The sequence below is a fragment of the Saimiri boliviensis genome, chromosome 14 (assembly GCF_048565385.1).
Source record: "Saimiri boliviensis isolate mSaiBol1 chromosome 14, mSaiBol1.pri, whole genome shotgun sequence".
NCBI classification, from domain to species: Eukaryota; Metazoa; Chordata; class Mammalia; order Primates; family Cebidae; genus Saimiri; species Saimiri boliviensis.
Window position 1 is genome coordinate 6813566 of NC_133462.1, and position 21893 is coordinate 6835458.

Below are 21893 nucleotides of genomic sequence, written 5' to 3' on the forward strand. Positions count from 1 at the left end.
CCATGTGATGTGCTTAGAACATGGCGCGGCATGGACACACTGTGCAACGGACACAGGTGCCATCACCGTGCCCTTGATCCTGAGCCGGTTACTGAATAAACATGAGCTCATCTGCATCTCACAGTGATGCAGTCTGTTATGCCCCCATTTTGCTGATGAAAGCTGGGGTTAGGGAACACGGGAGTGGTCCACACTCAGGGCCAGAGCTGGGATCTAAACACAGGTGGCTCAGCTCCATTGTCCAAGTGGTCAGCACAGGTGTTCATGATCCCATGGCCCCCACCCTCTGCAATGTCCCTCGCCATCTGCGAGAGACAGGGATGATGGCAGCCCTATCCACGGCCATTTTCCAAACAGAGCAGGGTACGGGGCACACAGAGGGTTAACCATCTGTGCATGGACCTGAGAGGGAGGGAGAGAGACACACAGAGGGAGAGACTAGACTTTGAGGTGAACGGAAGGGAGAGTCTAGACCTGCTCTTTGAGCCAGCAAAGCCTGACTGGTTGCATGGCCAGCAGACAGTCTGCACTCTAGAAGGGGGAGAAGTGATCCTGATGATGTGATCCTTGCTCCTAGGAGCAGGCAAAAGCAGGCAGGGGCACCTCAGATCTGGCTTTGTTCCCAGGCTGTGAGATTCTGGAAGGACCCTCCCCTTTCTGAACCTCAACTTCCTTGTGGGTAAGAGCAGGGGGATAGCATCTGTCTCAGAAGGTAGGAATGTAACCCCAGGGAGGCTTCTCAGCCTCTCTAGGCCTCAGTTTCCTCCTCTGTAAAATGGGCATGGTAATGGGACTGATTCCACAAGGTCTCTGGCTTAAGTGAATGAAGGTCTGTGAGGGCTTGGAACACCCTCAGTCCTGGCCAGGACCATCATCACGGTTGCTTCCATCATCTCCTGAGGGAACAGAGGTTTACACAGAGCCGCCTGCCCCGCTCTCCTCCTCGGAACCTCTCCTTGTAGACGTACACGTGCACACAGCTGACCACTGACTGAGGAGCAGTTTGCTCCAGGTACTTAGCCTGCTCTGATCCCCACTGGGGATCTCGAGGGGCCAGCAGTGACCTCAGCCTAGACAGGGACACACAACCTGGTATTAGGGCCCATCTGTCTTTCTGACCTGGAGTGCCCGCTTCTATCTTTCCCGACTCTGGGGAAAGAGTTCGGCCCAATATCCGCTTCCTGGGAGATGATTCCACTTTCCCATCTCATCTTTATTTTTGGAGCTCCTGCTGGTTCCCGGCTACGCTCACCCCTCAGCCCACCCATAGGGATGCCACATTTTTCCTGACATCAGCCTCCTAGTCCCCAACTGGTGGGGCATCAGGACGGAAGTCAAACTCAGGGACACTGTCACCGCTGTGCATGTCCTGCGGAGAGGAGGGGAAGCTGACCACCACCAGGTATCTGCTCCTCCCTGGCTTCTCCTGAGGGTGAGCTGGGTGACAACTGAGGTCTGTTTGCAGGGGAGCTTTACCCAGGTCCAGCCTCTGGCCCCTTGCCTGGCTCAGTTCTCACTGTCGTCTGCCTCCTGCCCCAGAAATGCTGCTTGCTCTGCCCTAGCTGGAGTGCTCTGCCCACCGATCCCCCTCCTAGCCCCAAGCCTCCTGCCTTCAATCTTGTAGCTTCCTGTGCCTGGCGGTGCCATGACCTCTGCCGGCTGGGCTTAGGTAGCAACACTCAGCTCCCACGTGGGGTCAGGCCCTCCGTCCCTTGATGCCAACTCCTGCTCCCCTCCCCTCTCCCCATGCTTCTTGGGTCACAGCCCTGACCATGTCTCAGGACTGTAACAACCTGGAGGTCTGTATGGGCAGAACCTATGTCTGACTTCAGGTCTCCAGCCCAGGGCCTGGCACATGGGAGGCCTCTGGGATTTGTGGCCACACGAGTGAACACCTGGAATGTTTTTCTCTACTTAGAAACCCCTCCTTACCCTTCCAGACCCAAGCTTCCTCCCAGAACCTGGGGATTCTGGCCTCCCTTGACAAAGTGTCTGCGTTCTGAAAAAACCCCACCAGCTTTGGGCTCCTCAGATAGTGGCAGTCCCCTCCACATCTATGCCTCTGATTGGAGTTTGCAAATGAGAGGCCCCTTTGGGGGGGATTTTCGTTGACCCACACGGTGCTGCCTTTTAAAAAACATGTTCTCAGTTACTACTGTGCCGGAGTCAAGACATTTCACACTGAAATCAAGATCTCTGGATTCTCCTCAAAAAAAACAACAACAAAAAAATGTGAAGAGCTGGCAGTAGTCACCCGGCGTTCCTGACCTGTGTGGGGAGGGGGTGGGGAGGAGGTGGAGGGAGTTCCGTCACTGTGAACCGCTGCCTTCAGGAGGGGCAGCTGCTCTCAAGACAGACGAGGCCCCCATTAGGCCAGCTGTGCCCATCTTGTTCCCTGCCAGGAGGCTGTGAGCATTTCAGTTTGCAGCCTCTGCACTAGAGTCTCATAAAGTCAGGGAAAAACGTCCAGGGATAGGGTCGGCTGCTGCAGGGGACAAGGGACCGGGATTCAGGAGTCCTGAGCAACCCACAGCCTTGCAGTGTGGCCGGAGGCACAGTGAGCCTCAGTTTCCCTGTTTGCAATGCAGAGGTGCAGAGGCTGGGCCTCATGCTCCCCAGTGTCCCTGTGGATGTGCTCCAGGGGGTTCTTCAGTGTTTCTGCCGCTTCCCATCATGCTGAGCATGTTTCTGTTTCTCTCTGAAGAAGGCCGGGGCTGGGTTGGATCCACGCTGGGCTCACAGCGGCCCCTGTGACGGTGGCAGCCTGTTTCCTGGTGCTGCCTGCCTGGTGTGTCCTTGTGCATTTTGTTTCTGCTCCTGGCAGCCCGCCTGCTGGGGTGGCATGTCCCTCAGGCAGGTGTCGGGTGTGAGGCGTGTTCCCTATGTTGGGTAACACGAGGGCTGGTGCAGGGGAGGCCTCTGGGGATGTTCCCTGAGGACATGGGTGAGAGCTGGGCCAGGGCCTCTGGGTCTGGAGTCTGAGATGGAGTGGCCGCTAGCGTCTGCAGGTCTGCGCAGCTCACTTGGGCCAGGTTTCCACGTCCTGGGCCACGTGCCGTGATCTGTCTTGGAGGCTACGCTCTTCTTTCCCTCCAGAGCCCTAGACTGTGGGAGAACAACACAGAGGGATCCTTAAAGCAGCCTCCTTAAGCTTCTGTTATGGGCGGAAGTGTGAATCCTACCCACCGCCGCCCCCCACCCACATGTTAACTCCCAGTGACTCAGAATGTGACTGTATTTGGAGCCAGGCCCTTTAATTAGGTAATTAAGTTTCAATGACTGGTGTTCGTTCTTTTTTTTTTTTTTTTTTTTTTTTTTTTTTGTCATTTTAGTACAGATAGGGTTTGACCGTGTCAGCCAGGATGGTCTTGATCTCTTGACCTTGTGATCCGCCCACCTTGGCCTCCCAAAATGCTGTGATTACAGGCATGAGCCACCGCGCCCGGCCTTGGTGTTCTTACAAGGAAAGGACATTAGGACCCAGGTTCATGCAGAGGGACAACCGTGTGAAGACAAAGCGGGAAGACAGCATCTACAGGCCAAGGAGAGAGGCCCCAGAAGGAAGCCCCACTGCCCGCACCTTGACCTGCAACTTCCAGCCTCTAGAGGGTGAGAAGATCAGTATCAGCTCTTCAAGCCACCCAGTCTGTGGGACTTGGTTTTGGCAAACATAGCATCTGGTGTGTGGGGGCGAGGGGGCCAGGGACTCTGTCCTGAAGGAGTGCCTCCTGATGGTTCTACCAGGAGGTGATGGGGTGGGGGCCCTGGCCTGCGGCCCTGTTGCTTGATGGCCTGCCTGTGACTGGCCCAGGGACTTACCTCCAGCCTGGTCTGGTCGGGTGTTAGCTTCACATATTTTGGGTACTTCTGGTTCCTCCAGCAGCTCTGGCTTCTTAAGGGTCAGGCCTTCGGTCTTGGGAATCTGATGCTCCTCCCACCAGGTAAGCATCTTCATTCTAAGGCAGGAAGCCCTGTGAATGCCGTGCTCAGCCCGTGCCCCTGTCCAGTTCCCGGAAGGAACCCTGGGCTGTGCCCAGAACACCAGCTTCCTCCGCTTGCTGGTTCTGTGACCAGCACAGCCCCACCGCACCCCATCAGATGGGGATAAGGAGCCTCTAATCTCTTGGCGTGGACCCCCTCCCAAGCCTCTTTCTGGGCCTCCTGGAATTCACTGTCCCCAGAGCTGTCCGGCTCCTCTCCTGCTCACAGCCCCTCCATGGCCAGGACACAGCCCAGCCCTTCAGCTGGAGGCCCTTCATGTCTAGCCCATTCCTCTGCTTTTCTTGCTGCCCTGTGATGTTTCAATATATACTTTTTAGTTTTGGACAGGTCTTTTTTTTTTTTTTTGCACCTTTCTTCCTCCTCCTAATATTTCTGGCTCATGCCTGCATGTCCGAGTCCGGCACACTGCCTTGGTCTTTCTGACAGCTGTGTTGTTCTGCGGTGTGGACATCCCATGGATTATATAACTGGTCCCCTTCCTTTCTTGCTCTGGCAGCTGCAGGGGCCACCTGCTGGTCCCCGGCTGGCGGCTCTGTCCTTCTGCTCCGTGTCCCCTGCAGAGCAGCCTGAGTGAGCTTTAAAGACCCGACCTGTTCCTCCCCAGATGGAGATCTTCCGTTGTTTCTTTCTGCATTCAGACAGCAAGATTCAGACATCCATTTCCTGTCTGAAAACCCTTGCTCTACAAAACCATCTGAAAATACTGATGGGGCTGAGGTCGTAAGGATGCGGGGGACTGAAGATCAGAGGCCACGCATCAATTGAGGGCTGGCTGCACATGGCTGGACCGCAGGGCAGGGAGGGTCTGTTGTGATAATAACCGAGGGACTTGATTTAAATGGTCCGGTGACAGCAGACAACAGAGCCTTGGGTCCACACTATGTAGGGACCTGGGTCTGACACCCCCACATCAAAGGGGCGCTAGAAAAAGAATCTAGTAATTGGTCAAGGGAATGAAGGCAGCATGTCTATTTCAGCCTGGGCTTTAGGTTGCAAAAAAAAAAAAATTTTTTTTTTTTTTCTCTTAGAAACTGATACCTCCATTTGCAGAGATTTGCATCAGAGAGCGGCAAGGTAAGCAGTGAATACAAATAGTCCCGGGTTTGTTATGCTGTGGGGCAACTCATACAAAACTCATTTTGGAGAAACCCACCACATTGTCCAAATACGATTCTCATAGATAAAGTCCCCATTGAAGAGCAGCTCACCTTCCAGGATGAGCAAGCATGGGAGGAAAGAGCCCTCCACAGGGAAGATGAAACCCAAACTTCTCACCAGAGCCCTTGAGGCTCTGCCCACAGGTTGGCCTCTCCCAAGCTCTTCCTAAGATCTGAGCTCATCTGGCCCTGCTGGGTTCTTGGGCTCGATAAACCTCTGCAATCTCAGAGCCTGGAATTGCGGCTCCCTCGGTCTGGGCAGCTCCCTCTATTCCTTTAGGTCTCAGACCAAGTACCTAAAGGCTTCTCCCCACCCTCTCCCCTTGCTACACTCTCTCCCAGCTCCCTGTTTTCCTCCAGGCACTTCCCAACATTTATCCCTACACATCTGCCTATGTCTTCCTTCAGGGTCCGTGTCCCTGAGCCTGGTTTGCTCTACGATAATGTCAGAGGTATTCGAACCAGAGCAACTCCATCTTGAATAGGAGCTGGGTAAAATAAGGCTGAGACCTACTGGGCTGCATTCCCAGATGGTTAAGGCATTCTAAGTCACAGGATAAGATAGGAGGTCAGCAAAAAATACAGGTCATAAAGGCCTTGCTGATAAAACAGGTTGCAGTGAAGAAGCTGGCCAAACTCCACGAAAACCAAAAGGGTCACGAGAGTGACCACTAGTGGTCCTCACTGCTACACTCCCACCGGCACCATGCTGGTTTACAGCTGCCATAGCAACATCAGGAAGTTACCCTATATGGTCTAAAAAGGGGAGGCGTAAATAATCCTCTCCTTGTTTAGCGTATCATCAAGAAATAACCATAAAAATGGGCAACCTGCAGCCCTCGGGGCTGCTCTGTCTACGGAGTAGCCACACTTTCATTCCTTGACTTTCTCAATAAACTCACTTTCACTTTACTCTACGGACTCACCCTGAATTCCTTCTTGTGCAAGAGCTAAGAATCCTCTCTTGGGGTCTGGATCTGGACCCCTTTCCCGTAACGGTATGACCTGGCATGTAGAATTTGCTCAATATATTTCTGTGAATTAACTTACGGAGACAGGCTTTGCATCACACATCTTTGTTGAATCAGTGTGCAGCATGTGCACTGTTTTAAAGGTCATTTGCATGTTTTGCACACTCTAAAAAAGTTATGAATGAGGTCAAAGCATACAAATCCAGACATGCGGGAAAATGGCAAAATATTGGCAAATGATTGTTTACTTTTCTTTTCTTTTTTTGAGAGACAGGGTCTCACTCTGTCATCCAGACTGAAGTGCAGTAGCGTGATCACAAGTCACTGCAGCCTCCACCTCCTGGGCTCTCAGTCTCCTGAACAGCGGGGGCTATGCCTGTGCCACCACGCTCAGCTAATTTTTGTATTTTTTGTAGAGATGGGGTCTCACTATGTTGCCCAGGCTGGTCTCAAACTCCTAGGCTCAAGCAGTTCTCCTGCCTTGGCCCCTCAAAGTGCTAGGAATATAAGCGTGAGTCAATGCACCCAACCCCATTTTGCTTTACGGTGGGTTTTCTTCCCCATTCACAACCTCCAGAACACACCAATACAGAATTGGTATTTCATTGATAATAAAATGCCACTAATAGTAAGATGCATAATTTATGTATCACTGAGGGAAAATTTTGCCGATTAAACTATTAAGAACTAATATAGTCCTGAATGGCACATGAAGCATCCCCTGTCATGTTAATTTAAATTTTTAAAATCTCTTGTAAAGGATGAAGCAATTTCTTCTGATTTCATTTGCACTGGCAGTTTATGAGATAAATTACCCTTTTGCTTTTTATCTTATAAGAAAAAGTAGCATGGCTTTATCCACATGTGGCTCTCTTTCTTTTCTAGGTTCTATAAAGCACCAGGTTGTTGCTTTACAAAAAAATATGCAATTCTGGTCCTTCCTCAAACAAATGTTACAGATGCCACAAAAATGAAAGGTACGCTTACTCTTTTACTTCTGTGTCCTTCTGGATACACAATAGCTTTGTTTCAGTACCAGCTAATAATGTAATACTTTTGCAAATGTTTGAAAAGGAAGTAAAATAAACATGTATCAATGACCAAATAATTCAATTAAAGTGATAATAGGAACAGCAATGATGGAGTTCATGCGCCCGTAGGCAGTGACAACTTTATCAGGACTGCCACCTGGGACCAGCAGCAACTGTAAATCACCATCAATCGTAAGACATATCTCTATTTCAGAGATGTTTGAATGCGAAATAACATGTATATTGGAATTGATAAAATGCCACAAAGCATGTTATAAAAATAGCATGTAAGTTGTGAGGAGAAAATACAGAGTTAAACTGTTCTAAGGTCTTTACATTATCTGGAGGAGGGTAAAGGTTTTATACTTTGAAATGATCAAATAGATATTTTGATAACTGAAGTATAGATGTTGTGATTTTTGGGTAACCAGTAAAAGAATATTTTAAAAATATTCGTACAATCGCATACTTTTCAACTAGGAGAAAGAAAATAATGGATTGGTAAAAAATACCCAGCCAATCCAAAGGAAGACAAGTAAAGGGAAGAAAGAAACATAAGAAACAAGCCAGGATGATATATTGAAATGCCATCAGTATTTAAATGCACCAGTAGTTACATCAAGCAAATTAATTTAAATCCCATTTAAAAATTACAAGACTAAAAAAAGTCAAAATTATATGCTGATTATGCAACACATATCTAAACCTTAAGATCACAGATTGAGAGTAGATGTAAAAAAAAAAGAGCTGGTGGAGGGCTGCTAATATCTGACAGAATCGACTTTAATACAAAGGTGAAGAAAAAAAATTGTGTCTGATATAAGGAAGATATTTGTATGCATTTCTTTTTTCTTTTCTTTTCTTTTTTTTTTGAGACAGAGTCTCTCACTCTGTTACCCAGGCTGGACTGAAGCAGCACGATCTCGGCTCACCGCAGCCTCCACTTCCTGGGTTCAAGCTATTCTCCTGCCTCAGCCTCCTGAGTAGCTGGGATTACAGGCACGCGCCACCATGCTTGGATAATTTTTTATTTTTAGTATAGATGGGGTTTCGCCATGTTGGCCAGGCTGGTCTCAAACTCCTGATCTCAAGTCATCCACCTGCCATGGCCTCCCAAAGTGCTGGGATTACAGGTGTGAGCCACCATGCCTGGCCTTGTATGCACATTTTAAAATAGACTTGAAGCTAATGACTTGACCTCAATATTTATAAAGCAAAAACTGACAGAGTTTCAAGAAGAAACAAATAAATCCACAATTATTGTGGGAGACTTAAAAATACATATCTCTTATCATTAGAACAGGCAGGCAATGAAGTCAGAATAAAGAAGATTTAAACAACAAATAAAGAAGATTTAAACAACATGATTAGTGAATTTGATTTAAAGGGTATATATGTATATGTATGTGTCTGTGTGTACATGCACACAGACACACACACACACAGACATATATACTGCATTCAACAGGCATAGAATATACATTCTTTTCAAGTTCACATGGACTATTTATAAAAATTAAACAAAAAAATGTGTCACAATGAAAAGAATTGAAATGATGCATTAACGTATTTTCTGACCTTACTGAATTTAAGCTAGAAAAAAAAATTAAACAAAAAAAGGTGTTACAAAGAAAAGAATTGAAATGATGCATAACATATTTTCTGACCTTATTGAATTTAAGCTAGAAATTTAAAAAGAGAGTAATGTACTTAAGAAACTCATGGGTCAAGAAATCATAATGGAAATTAGAAATATTTTAACCAAATGGTAATGAAATATATTAAAATTTGTGAGACGCAGCTAAAGTCACGCTTACAGGGAAACTTACAGCCCTAAATACAAATATTGAAAAAGAAGAATAGCTGAAAGTGAACAATATAAGAATCAATTTTAAAAAGGTAGACAAGGCCGGTGGCAGTGGGCCATGCCTGTAATCCCAGCAGCACTTTGGGAGGCCCAGGTGGGTCAATTACGTGAGCTCAGGAGTTCAAGACCTGCCTGGGCAACTTGGTGAAATCCCACTTCTACAAAAAATACAAAAATTAACCAGGCGTGGTGGCACACACCTGTAGTCCCAGCCACTGAGGAGGGTCAGGTGGGAGGATCATGTGAGCCCAGGGAGGTCGAGGCTGCAGTGAACTGTGAAAGACGGAGACCTTGTCTCAAAAATAAAAAAAATAAGGCCGGGCACGGTGGCTCAAGCCTGTAATCCCGCACTTTGGGAGGCCGAGGCGGGTGGATCACGAGGTCAAAAGATCGAGACCATCCTGATCAACATGGTGAAACCCCGTCTCTACTAAAAATACAAAAAATTAGCTGGGCATGGTGGCGCATGCCTGTAATCCCAGCTACTCAGGAGGCTGAGGAAGGAGAATTGTCTGAACCCAGGAGGCGGAGGTTGCGGTGAGCCGAGATCGCGCCATTGCACTCCAGCCTGGGTAACAAGAGCGAAACTCTGTCTCAAAAAAAAAAAAAAAAAAAAAAATAATAATAATAAAATAAAAACGGCAAAGCAAAATTAACTGGAAGAAAGTATGAGGAAGGTAATGGAGAACATAAAGATAGTAGGGTTTGGGAAAGCCTGCTGATGAATTTAAACTTTGATACTCACGACAAGAGGACAAGGCAGAAGAAGAGCAGTGAGAATGCGATGGCTCCATACACAACACCCTGGATTAATCCTTTCATGAACACACTGGAAACTGACTTCTTATCTGGAATCGGAGGAAAGTGAGATTGACTTTTCTCCAAAGGCCTTGAAGTCTGAGCTAAAACTCTCTACCCATTCCTCTGGCCTTGCGCCCATCCGCATCTGGCCCTTAGTGTTCTTTGCAGCTCAGCCACTAGGCTCCTGGATACTCACCTGGTATCAGGAAGATGCTGGAAGTGTGAATTCTATATTGGTTCTTCCCCTCACAGCGAAGTCTCATGACTATTTCTGGCTCCCCGATGAGGTGGATGGTGCTGTTGGCCCAGGGGACATGTGTGGAAGAAGTCACCTGGAGGACGTTATCCATGCTGTCCACATCCACAGGGACACCTCCCATCCACCACTGCACGGAGGGTGTGGGGATCCCGTGGAAGGAACAGCTGCACTGAACTATCTTCTCCAAGGAACAAGAGGAATTGAACAGCCTGGCAGGTGCTGTGCGGAGGAAGAATCAGGAATCATCAAGATGTCCTGACTTTGCTTCTCTGCTTCCCCTAAGACCCCGTCTTCTCTTTACTCGCTATTCACAGGGAGCTTCAGAAAGACTTTCTGGCAACCCAGAGTGGGGCTGGGACTCAAAACAGTTCCCTATCATCCTCTCTCCACATCTGCCTCAGACTCAGGCTCAGCTCCTCCTTCTGGCCTTTGAAAGGTCAGGGGGAAGACGTGACAGCTCCCAAGACTTCTTTCCCTCTGGGGCTCAGGTCTTTCCTTAAGCCCACTAATTCTCCGGATCTGCCTGTGCCCACCAGCACTCACAGATCACATGGAGCTTGACCAAGCTACTTCTGGTCATGTTGGCTAGGGAGAAGTTCAAGTGACATCCAAGGGTAGTGCCATGGTCCTCGGGCTTCAGGGTAGAGTGTAGCACTGAGGAGGAGTTGCTGGAGATGGCTGAGTTCTTCCAGGAGTGGAAGAGGGCTTTGGTTTCTTTGCAGGTGCCTTTGAGGGTACAGTTCAAGGTCACAGGCTTCCCAGCCAAAAGAATCTCTCGGATGTGGAGCTCTGGCTTTTGAGTTAGGTCTGGAGAAAAGAGAAATAGACCCAAACCTTGGGGAAAAGGGACCCTCATGGACACTTGACTGATGCAGTGTCTCCAGGTTACAGAGTGCACCCCATCCGTGAGCTCATCTGCAACCCCCTCACCTCTCCAACAGCCTAGTGAAACCTGGAATTGTTGTGGTTGAATGGTTTTTTTCACAAATAGATTTCCTTTCTCTGTGTGGAAGGGAACACCCCAGTGTCCAGGTGATCAAACAGAAGAGAATTAGTCAAGGTGGTAGAGCTCGAACCTGAACTCTGGTCTTCAAAGACTGAGGGTGAGCAGTTTTCTGAGGATCTGCATTGTAGAATGAGGATTCTACGTTCGGACCCCTTACCTGAGTCGCAGACTAGATGTGCTGGTGGTAGCTCCTACTCTGCCTCCCTTCCTCCAGCCCCATTCTCCTCCTAGACTCTGCCCCTTCCCAGCCCAATCTGTGATCATTTCCTTTCTATTTTGTATTGGTTGAATGACACAGGACCAGTTCCTTCTCTCTTTGCCATTTCTATTTGGAAAAGTAAAGTTACCTATTCTTTTTTTTTTTTTTTTTTTTTTTTTTTTTCAGACGGAGTTTCGCTCTTGTTACCCAGGCTGGAGTGCAATGGCGCGATCTCAGCTCACCGCAACCTCCGCCTCCTGGGTTCAGGCAATTCTCCTGCCTCAGCCTCCTGAGTAGCTGGGATTACAGGCACGCGCCACCATGCCCAGCTAATTTTTTTGTATTTTTAGTAGAGACGGGGTTTCACCATGTTGACCAGGATGGTCTCGATCTCTTGACCTCGTGATCCACCCGCCTCGGCCTCCCAAAGTGCTGGGATTACAGGCCTGAGCCACCGCGCCTGGCCAAAGTGACCTATTTTATTGATCTCATTGCATTATTGTAAAAATCAAATACCAAAGGTTTTGGTAAAGCCCAGTGCCCATCAAGTAAAAACCACGTATTTGCCAGAACCACTTTTGGATTTCCTTCCTTCCAAACCATTTATTGCCTGAGACCGAACTTCACCTGATGCAAAGAGTTTGATGTTCTTCCCCAGGAAAGCACTTTTTTGTTCTCCTAGATCTGCGTGGGATAAATATGTCATGCTGTTCCCTTTGAGTATATCGTGGATGAGTAGGGTACAGTCTTGTTCATCAAGATTCCCAGTCATGTAAAATCTGCCCTTGGTGTTATCACCAATGGTAGCATTGGGTTTATTTGTAGCTGCAAGGGAGCTGATCTTTTTGTTGAGCCTGTAACCCATGATCATGGAAGTGCTTGGGAGTTCTTTGGGAAATTGCAATGCGCAACACAGCCCCTCTTCTACTGGCATCTTCTTGACTTCCGTCACAACATGAGAAAGTAACCCTGTAAGAAGAGATCCAAGTTGAAAAACAAACCTACCTAGCATTTTCCTGTATTACATCCGTGCGTTAAAAGAGTTACCTGGCTGGGCATGCGTGGCTTATGCTTGTAATCCCAGCACTTGGGGAGGCTGAGGTGGGCAGATCACGAGGTCAAGAGATCAAGACCCTCCTGGCCAATGTGGTAAAACCCGGTCTCTATTAAAAATACAAAAATTAGTTGGCCCTGGTGGCACAGGCCTGTAGTCTCAGCTACTTGGGAGGCTGAGGCAGGAGAATCACCTGAACCTGGGAGGTAGAGGTTGCAGTGAGCCGAGATCGCACCACTGCACTACAGCCTGGCAACAGAGCGAGAACTCAGTCTCACACAAAAAAAAAAGAGTAAGAAAGGCTTGACCCTTGTCCAGCTCCTATGAGGTGACCTCTGAACCCTTGGAATATCCTGCCTGATAAGAGTGTCTTTGTTTAGCTGAGGCCTTGGACTATATCAGTCGATGCTAACACTGTGATTTATGGTGGGGGCCCTGGATCCTGAGGCATCAGCTTGACCTCTGGAGGGGCTGAAGACTAAGATAAGTCAGTGACCAGACCCACAATAAAAACCTTGGACACCAAGACTTGGGTGCACTTCCCTTCTTGGCATGTCTGTGAATATCACCACATGTTGCTGCTGAAAGAAGCAAGCTCTGTTGGTGCAATGCCACCGGGAGAGGACAGCTGAAAGCTCATGCCTGCTCTCTCCCGAACTGTGCCCTGTGCACCTCTTCCCTCTACTGATTTTCATCTGTATTCTTGTGCTGTAATCAACTGCCATCATGAGTGAAACAGTGCTGCTGAGTTTTGAGTCCTTCTTGTGGATTCACTGAATCAGAGGAGTCTTGGGGACCTCTAAAATGCACCACCCTGATTCAGTCTGCTGGATTTTTTTTGAGGGGGGGAGGGGACAGAGTCTCGCTCTGTCACCCAGGCTGGAATGCAGTGGTGCAAACTTGGCTCACTGCAACCTCCACTTCCAAGGTTCAAGCAATTCTCCTGCCTCAGCTTCCCGAGTAGCTGCGACTACAGTTGCGTGCTACCACACTCGGCTAATTGTGTGTGTGTGTGAGTGTGTGTGTGTGTGTGTGTGTGTATTTTTAGTAGAGATGGTGTTTCACCATGTTAGCCAGGATGTCTTGATCTGCTGATCTCGTGATCTGCCCACCTCAGTCTCCCAGCATGTTGGGATTACAGGAGTGAGTCACTGTACCCGGCCTGGATTTTTATTGCTCTTCTTGTTGGTATTAATTGCATCTTGTGGTTCTGGCCACATTGCATCGTTTCTGAATCTGTTTCTCAATCAGAAAAATGGGTACAATAATACCAATGCTACAGTATTGTGAGAATTAAGGACAATAACTATAGACACACATGGCACCCTAATGATAACTGCAGGTTGTCACTTAAGTCACATTACATGACAGGGGACCACATAATAGTGAACAGTTAGTGAATAATTGTGCTCCCTACCCATTAGCTCATTTGGAACCCTCTCCCCTCCCCAACAGCCTTGTGAAACCTGGGACTGTTATGGTTGAATGGTTTCCACAAATAAATTTCCTTTTGCTGTGTAGAAGGGGAATACCCATTGTCCAGGTGAGCAAACTGAAGAAAATTACTCTAGGTGATAGAGTTTGAACCTGAACTCTGGTCTTCAAAGACAGGGTAAGTTTTTTGAGGATCTACATTGTAGAATGAGGATTCTACATTTTCTTTTCTTTTCATTCATTCATTCATTCATTCTTTTTTTTTAGACAGAGTCTTGCTGTCACCCAGGCTGGAGTGCAGTGGCACGATCTCGGCTCACTGAAACACCTCCTCCCAGGTTCAAGCGATTCTTCCAATTCAGCCTCCCCAGTAGCTGGGATTACAGGTAGCCACCACCATGCTGGCGAATTTTTCTATTTTCAGTAGAGACAGGGTTTCACCATGTTGGCCAGGCTGGTCTCCAACTCCTGACCTCAGGTGATCTGCCCATCTTGGCCTTCCAAAGTGCTGGGATTATAGGTGTGAGCCACTGTGCTCAGCCAAGTACCTAATTTTTTAATGTCTTCACCTCTTCATCTTACCTCAGCCCTGTCCACCTTCCACCCCCACCCACCCTTACCTCCCCCAGACACCCCCACGCTGCCTCTCCTTCCACTTACCCAACCATAGCAGTGGCAGTTCCATCAGCCCCAGTGAGATCTCAGGGGCAAGAGAGGACCAGGATGTCTCCTGCTTCTAACTCTGACCTCAGATCGGTCGGTCCTGGAGGGCAGGATTTGGAGTGGATGAGGAGAGAGCCAACAGTCAGAGGCATGGGGTGAGGTTGGAAAGAAGTCCACTGCTTGCTAGGGGCTCTTGTCTCTTCAATCCACCCTTAAGGTCTGTTAATTTTGTGAATTAGGGGCCTGATGGGACCAGATGCTGAGAAGCTTCAAGAACAGAGGTTGGGCTGGGCACAGTTGCTCATGCCTGTAATCCCAGCACTTTGAGAGGCTGAGGTGGGAGGACTGCTTGAGCTTCAGACCAGCCTGGGCAATGTAGGGAGACCCTCTCCCTACAAAAAAAAAAAAAAAAAAAAAAAAAAAAAAAAATTAGCTGGGTGTAATGGTAAATGCCTGTAGTTCAAACTACTCAGGAAGCGGAGGTGGGAGGATCTCTTCTGCCTGGGACGTAGAGGCTGTAGTGTGCTGTGGTCACACAACTGTACTCCAGCCGGGGCAACAGAGTGAGACCCTGCCTCTAAAACAAAAAAACAGGGATTATCCCTGTGCTCTTTGTGAAGCCTCAACACCATGTCTACCTTCCTCTTTGTAGTCTCCATTCCTGCTCCATTTCCTTTTCAAAGAGCCTCAAATGCCAGGCTGAGGAGCTTGGATTCCCTCCCACATCAGTGGGGGAAATCACGGAAATTATGGAACAGTTGTCAACTGTGGGAGAATGGGCTTGGGTATTCTAAGGGTCTCTTTGGGTCTGCACTGAAGAGGAAGCAACAGTCCAGGAGAAAGATGATGAAGTCTGAGCTGAAGCAGTAGCTATAGAGGACAAAGAGAAGGTGATATATTTAAGAGATATTTGAGAAATAAACAACGTTTCAGTGGCTGACAGGCTACACTCCAAACTCCCTTGCCTTGCATTTGAGTTCTCCCTGATTTTGCCCCATATTTTCCTCCCCTCTATAGCCCCCATCCCTGCACCCTGTCATTCTTTTTTTTTGAGACGGAGTTTCGCTCTTGTTACCCAGGCTGGAGTGCAATGGCGCGATCTCGGCTCACTGCAACCTCTGCCTCCTGGGTTCAGGCAATTCTCCTGCTTCAGCCTCCTGAGTAGCTGGGATTACAGGTACACGCCACCATGCCCAGCTAATTTTTTGTATTTTTAGTAGAGACGGGGTTTCACGATGTTGACCAGGGTGGTCTCGATCTCTCGACCTCGTGATCCACCCGCCTCGGCCTCCCAAAGTGCTGGGATTACAAGCTTGAGCCACCGCGCCCGGCCGCACCCTGTCATTCTTTACATACCAAAAACAACCAAACAAACAAAAAACAGGTATCTTTTTTTTTTCTCTCTCTTTTGAGACAGAGTCTTGCTCTGTTGCCCAGGCTGGAGTGCAATGGCACGATCTTGGGTCACTGCAACCTCTGCCTCTTGGGTTCAGGCAGTTCTCCCACCTCAGCCTCTCAAGTAGCTGGGAATTTTAGTAGAGATGAGCTATCACCATGGTGGCCAGGCTGGTCTCAAACTCCTGACCTCAGGTGATTTGCCCACCTTCGCCTCCCTAAGTTCTGGGATTACAGGTGGGAACCACCACACCGCCTGGCAGAAATGGGTATCCTTTCTACAGATGCTCTGCACATCCTTCTCCACCTGTTTGCTCAGGCCACTCCCCTTGTCGCAGCATCCTTCTGGAACTCTGTCCTCTGCCCACATTCAAACCCTCCCAGTCTCTCCAAGTCAAGGTCAAATGTAACTTCCTCCTGGAAGTTCTCTCCTTGATCTCGAAACCGGAAAGAAACCTCTTCTCTGAGACTCTCTTCAGCAGCCCCAGCTCTCTGTCTCCTCTAGGGCAGCGTCTCAGGTACACCCCGAGAGTTGCCTACCTGATATCCAACCTCTGTTTCCTCCTTATTATTTCAAATTTGTTCAGGTGATCAAGTCACCAGTTTGAGAAATATATCTCTGTTTTCCTGCCTCCTTTTCATCTGGGGTGGCCATATGGCAGAGTTCTGGCCAGTGAGCCAATGAGAAGAAAAATGTTATCAAATTATTATCATTGAATAAATGCCTACTTGGCATTTCTCTCTCTCTCTCTTTTTTTTTTTTTTGCCATCCCAACTGAGCTCCAAAGGCCTTTTTCTTTCTTTCTTTTTTCTTTTCTTTTGTTTTGCATGTAATAGCTAATAATATTCCAGGGCTTGGTTTTAAAAACATAGTTTTCATAATAAAGTACATGCATGACTCTCAGAAAGAGTTGAAGGACATGTTCTCTTCCCCTGCAGCAATAAATCAAAAGATACTGTTCTGTGTTATAAAATGGTTCAAGGAGTTTGATTTGATGCTGTGCAAAACTGAGACTGTTTATAAGAATATCATTTATGTTTTCCTCTGCAATATACAGTTTCGTATGAATATTCATGACTATTGCTGACTTCATTCTAGTCTTTGTTAATACGAATCTGCCCTTGGAAAAACAATTTAAACAAAATAGTCTTATGAGACTCCAAAGATGTTAGAAATGATTCCATGTCTTAGGAAATGTCCCCAAACAAAATGCAACTCTGACAGGTTGTCTTACTTGATGATTTCTTGCTCTGGTAATAACAACATTGTAATTGACATCTCTGTTTTCCTAAACTGTATACCAATATGTAGGACTGTACTCTTCTCCCTCATGAGCAATGCAAAAAAATAAAAACCTGGCTGGGTGCAGTGGCTCACGCCTATAATCCCAGCACTTTGGGAGGCCAAGGTGGGTGGATTGCCTGAGGTCAGGAGTTTGAGACCAGCCTGGTCAACATGGTGAAACCCCATGTCTACTAAAAATACAAAAAAAAAAAACCAAAAAAACTAGCTGGGCATGGTGGTGGGTGCCTGTAATCCCAGCTACTTGGGAGGCTGAGACAGGAGAATCACTTGAACCCTGGAGGCGGAGGTTACAGTGAGCCGAGATTACACCATTGCACTCCAGCCTGGGTGACAGAGCAAGACTCCGTCCCCGCCACAATAAAAGGAAAAATTAGCTGAACATGGTGGTGCGTGCCTATTGTCCCAGAAACTATGGAGGCTGAGGTGGGAGGATCACCTGAGCCCAGGATGCCCAGGTTGCCGTACCTGGGATCACACCATGCCACTGCACTCCAGCCTGGCTCACAGAGGGAGACCCTGCCTCAAATAACAACAAAAAACAAACAGAAGTGAACTCTTTGGGGGAGATCCTATATCAGATAGACTGTTGTATCTCCCACTGCGCTTTCTTAAAAGATCTGACAAATATTTGCTGAAAAAAAAAATGAACAAGCACAGTTTTTTCCTGGTTTGTGAAAAGCATTTTCTACTCTTGGGTATGAGGACAATAGCTGATCTCTATACCGTGAGTTCCATTTAAGTGAGGGCTTTTGAAATTCCAAATGCTTCAACTTTTGAAATCCAAAAGCATTTGTTTTCAATCTGTTATCCTTGGATTTCAAAATTACATTTTCAACTACAAAGTTTTGTCCTTTCTTCTATGCTTTGGCTGTATCTGTGTTTTCTGTGTATTCTGTGTTTTTGTACACCTTTTTCTAATGCCCCCCCTTTTCCATTCTACCGAATGAACTGGAAAGGGACTGGGGGTGGCAGAGAGTGCTAGGAAAAGAGACTCACAGGCTAATACAGCAAACTAGTACCTCTTCAGTTCAGGTGAGATGAATATATTTCTGCATCTGCCTGACATTAGTTAGTGGGATGGATTTGCCCCATGTCTTTCTGAATGTAGAAAGAATAGCCTCTGGGCAAAATTTATCCTGAGAGATACATTTTGGTACTATAAATTTAACAGTTAAGAAGATCTTAGTCCTCGCAGGGGAGAAACTATATTAACTGTAGCAATGGTATGTTTTTATGTTGGCCTCACCAGGACCAAATCCATATCAGAAGGCAGGAAGCTGAAACCCACTGGGGCATGTACTAGTCCTCTCTCTCTCTCTCTTTTTTTTTTTTTTTTTGAGATGGAGTCTCACGTCTCACTCTGTTCCCCAGGCTGGAGTGCAGTGGCATGACCTGAGCTCACTGCAACCTCTGCCTCCCAGGTTCAAGTGATCTCCTGCCTCAGCCTTTGGAGTATCTGGGATTACAGGCATGTGCCACCATGTCCAGCTAATTTTTCTATTTTTAGTAGAGATGGGGTTTCACCATGTTTGCCAGGCTGGTCTTGAACTCCTGACCTCAAGTGATCCATCCTCCTCGGCCTCCCAAAGTGCTGGGATTACAGGCATGAGCCACCATGCCTGGCCCTATATCAGTTCTCTGTTGTTGCATAACAAATACCACAATGTTATTGACTTAAAATAACATGCATTCATTCTCTTGAAGTTTCTGTGGGTCAGGAATCTGGGTGTGGCTTACTGTTATGTTTATGGGCCTCTGACAAGGCTGCAATCAAGGTGTCAGCCAGAGTTAAGGTCTCATCTGAAGGCACAACTGGGTAAGGGTCTGCTTCCAAGCTCACTTACATGGTTGTTGGTATAATTGTTCCTTAAGGGCTGTTGGCCTGAGTTCCTCGCTGGCCATTGGTGGAAGCCACTCTCAGTTTCCTTCAGTGTGAGCCTCCCTAATATGGCAGCTTGCTTCATCGAAGCCAATAAGGCAGAGTCAGCTAGCACAATGGAAGTCACAATCTTATGTAGCCTAATCACAGAAGTAACGTCTCGCCATCTTCGTCATGGTCTGTTTGTTAGAAATGAGTTACTGGGCTAGCCTGCATTTAAGAGGAAGGCATTACAAAAGTGTGTGAATATCAAGGAGTCACTGGGGGCCATTTTAGTCTTTATGCCATGAAGCATATGCAACTTTGTTATGAGATTCTTCTTCTTCTTCTTTTTTTTTTTTTTTTGAGACAATGTTTTCCCTGTCACTGCCACCCAGGCTGGCGTGCAATGGCAGAATCTTAGCTCACTGCAACCTCTGCCTCCCAGGTTCAACCAGTTCTCCTGCCTCAGCCTCCCAAATAGCTGGGATTACAGGCATGTGCCACCAAGCCCAGCTACTTTAAAAAAAAATTTTTAGTAGAGACAGATTTTTACAAATTACTGTTCAGTATTTATTTAATAATAAATTCACAAGTGTTGGTCAGGCTGGTCTCAAACTCCTGACCTCAAATGATCCACCCGCCTTGGCCTCCCAAAGTGCTGGGATTATAGGCATGAGCCACTGTGCCCAGCCTGTTATGATTCTTCTAACAGAACATAACACAAAGAGAAAGGTGCCTTTCACCCTCAATTGGCAAGAATTCTGCAAAGCTTTCGGACTCTTGGTGGATGTATCCTACAAAGCAAAGAGGCAGAAGTGGTACCAGCTGTTCCTTCTGTGCCCTCTGGGAGGTCTAAGAGAGACTAGTATACACCTAGAATGGGACAGGAGAAGAGAGCTACACCATTTAACAGGGCCTGGTGTACGCACAGAGCAATAGGAGTGCTGGCCTGACCTGTAGAAAGGCCAGAGGTTTGCAGCATGAAGCTTCCATGCTTGCAGGCACCAGATGAAGGGGGCCTGTTTGTGAAGACATAAGAGACTCCTTGGGGACACCTAAAAAACTTTTAGAGGAAGCTGATGAGGAGACCATGCAGGGGGCTCTGCAGCTGAGGAAGGACAGTGGAATTTCCATGACTCCATTGCTCCAGTGATAATTCCACCATTGCCCTTCACGTTTCCATATGCACATGGCATTCTTTTAAATTATAAATCAATCATGGCAGTCCCTGCTCATTACCGTCTGTTGGCCTCACTCTACTGTCAAAATAAACTCCAAAATTTGACAGATTATTAGCAGACTGCTAGAAATGCTACCTAATCCTATTTCACCTCTGTTTCTCTTTCTCTCCTTGGTTAGCTTTTGCGACTTCACAGTATGCAGGAAAGTTACTCTGCATTTATTCTGACCATAATGTGAGTTCCTTGAAAAATTTAGTCACATCCAAGTATCTTTTGTGTGTGATGTTGGAATCGCCTTTGTGTACCACTCCTGGGTGGCCTTTGTGTGACATAATGGAATCACCTTTCAAAGTCAAACCTGAGTCACTTTTGTGCCTCTAGCACCCAGCACACAAACTGGAACACAACTGGTCCATGATAAAGCTTTGTCAAATAAAAGAAGATTTGGAACCAAGAAATTTGGGGTTTTGGCTAGCTGTGGTGGCTCACGCCGGTAATCCCAGCACTTTGGGAGGTCAAGAAGGGCAGATCACTTGAGGCCAGGAGTTTGAGACCAGCTTAGCCAACATGGCAAAATCCCTTCTCTACTTAAAATGCAAAAACTAGCAAGGTGTGGTGGCATGCACCTGTAATTCCAACTACTCGGGAGGCTAAGGCACGAAAATCACTTGAACCCAGGAGGCAGAAGCTGTAGGAAGCAGAGATTGTGCCACTGCACTCCAGCCTGGGTGACAGTGAGACTCTGTCTCCAAAAACAAACAAACAAAACCCACAAAATTTGGGTTCTAGCAGTGGCTCTGCAGATATCTTTAAAAAATTTAAATAAATACTGAACAATAATGGTGGCCCATGTGCTGTGCATTGGAGAGTCACATACTTTATCATTCTCAGATCTCCCAACAATACTGTGATGTAGTTATCAATGCATCACTTCACCGATAAGGAAACTGAGGCCCAGAACAGTATATAAACTGGTCAGATTCACAGGGCCACGAAATTGACATACTGAAGTCGTAACATAAGTCCCTGGATTCCGAACCCAGTATCATTTCCGGTATACCAGGCTGCCTTAAGAACTGCTGTGTCGGCCGGGCACGGTGGCTCACGCCTGTAATCCCAGCACTTTGGGAGGCCAAGGTGGGTGCATTACCTGAGGTCAGGAGTTTGAGATCAGCCTGGCCAACACGGCGAAACCCCGTCTCTACTAAAAATACAAAAATTAGCAGGGTGTGGTGGCATGTGCTTGTAATCCCAGCTACTAGGGAGGCTGAGGCAGGAGAATCGCTTGAACCTAGGAGGCAGATGCTGCAGTGAGCCGAGATTGTGCCACTGCACTCCATCCTGGGTGACAGAGCAAGACTCTGTCTCCAAAAAAAAATTAAAAACTGCTGTCATCGTGGTTCAAGTCTCTTCTCCTCACTCAGTCCTATGCTTCATGTACAAAACATGGGAATAAATCAACCTGTTCTGTCCACCTCACAGGGTGTGAGAGAGACAGAGGGAAAAGCATACAGTTATGCACAGTGTGAGTTACAAATGTCTTCCCTCTGACTTGTGTGGTAGGCACAATTCTAAAGATGTCCCCCATTCCAAGATTTCAGTGCCCTTGTTATTCAATTAAACACTAATCTAAATGCTTCAGTGAAGGGACTTTGCTGTTAAGAGTGAAAGTGACTAATCAGCTGATCTTAAATTGAGGAGATCAT

The 21893-nt window shown here is 47.2% G+C and overlaps 2 protein-coding genes across 3 annotated transcripts in view; one reads left to right on the plus strand and one right to left on the minus strand.

Moving 5' to 3' along the window:
* Positions 1-12475, plus strand: part of VSIG10L (V-set and immunoglobulin domain containing 10 like) — a 68006-nt gene extending 55531 nt beyond the window's left edge. The window contains exons 15-18 of one of the 2 annotated variants that reach the window (XR_012513762.1): positions 3427-3609; positions 5031-5076; positions 7016-7107; positions 10082-12475. The gene's annotated coding sequence lies outside the window, so the exon portion shown is untranslated. Of the gene's footprint in view, positions 1-3426; positions 3610-5030; positions 5077-7015 lie in introns of both variants that reach the window. The other variant, XR_012513761.1, reaches the window with a different exon arrangement.
* On the minus strand, positions 195-12065 carry LOC101048741 (sialic acid-binding Ig-like lectin 5). The gene is made up of 8 exons (XM_074385535.1): positions 11921-12065; positions 10632-10895; positions 10026-10307; positions 9774-9876; positions 3820-3956; positions 1933-1999; positions 917-1070; positions 195-305 (listed from the first exon to the last, which is right to left on the minus strand). The coding sequence occupies exons 1-8, from the start codon at positions 12063-12065 to the stop codon at positions 195-197; spliced, it is 1263 nt and encodes a 420-aa protein (XP_074241636.1).
* Positions 12476-21893: the final 9418 nt, after the last annotated feature.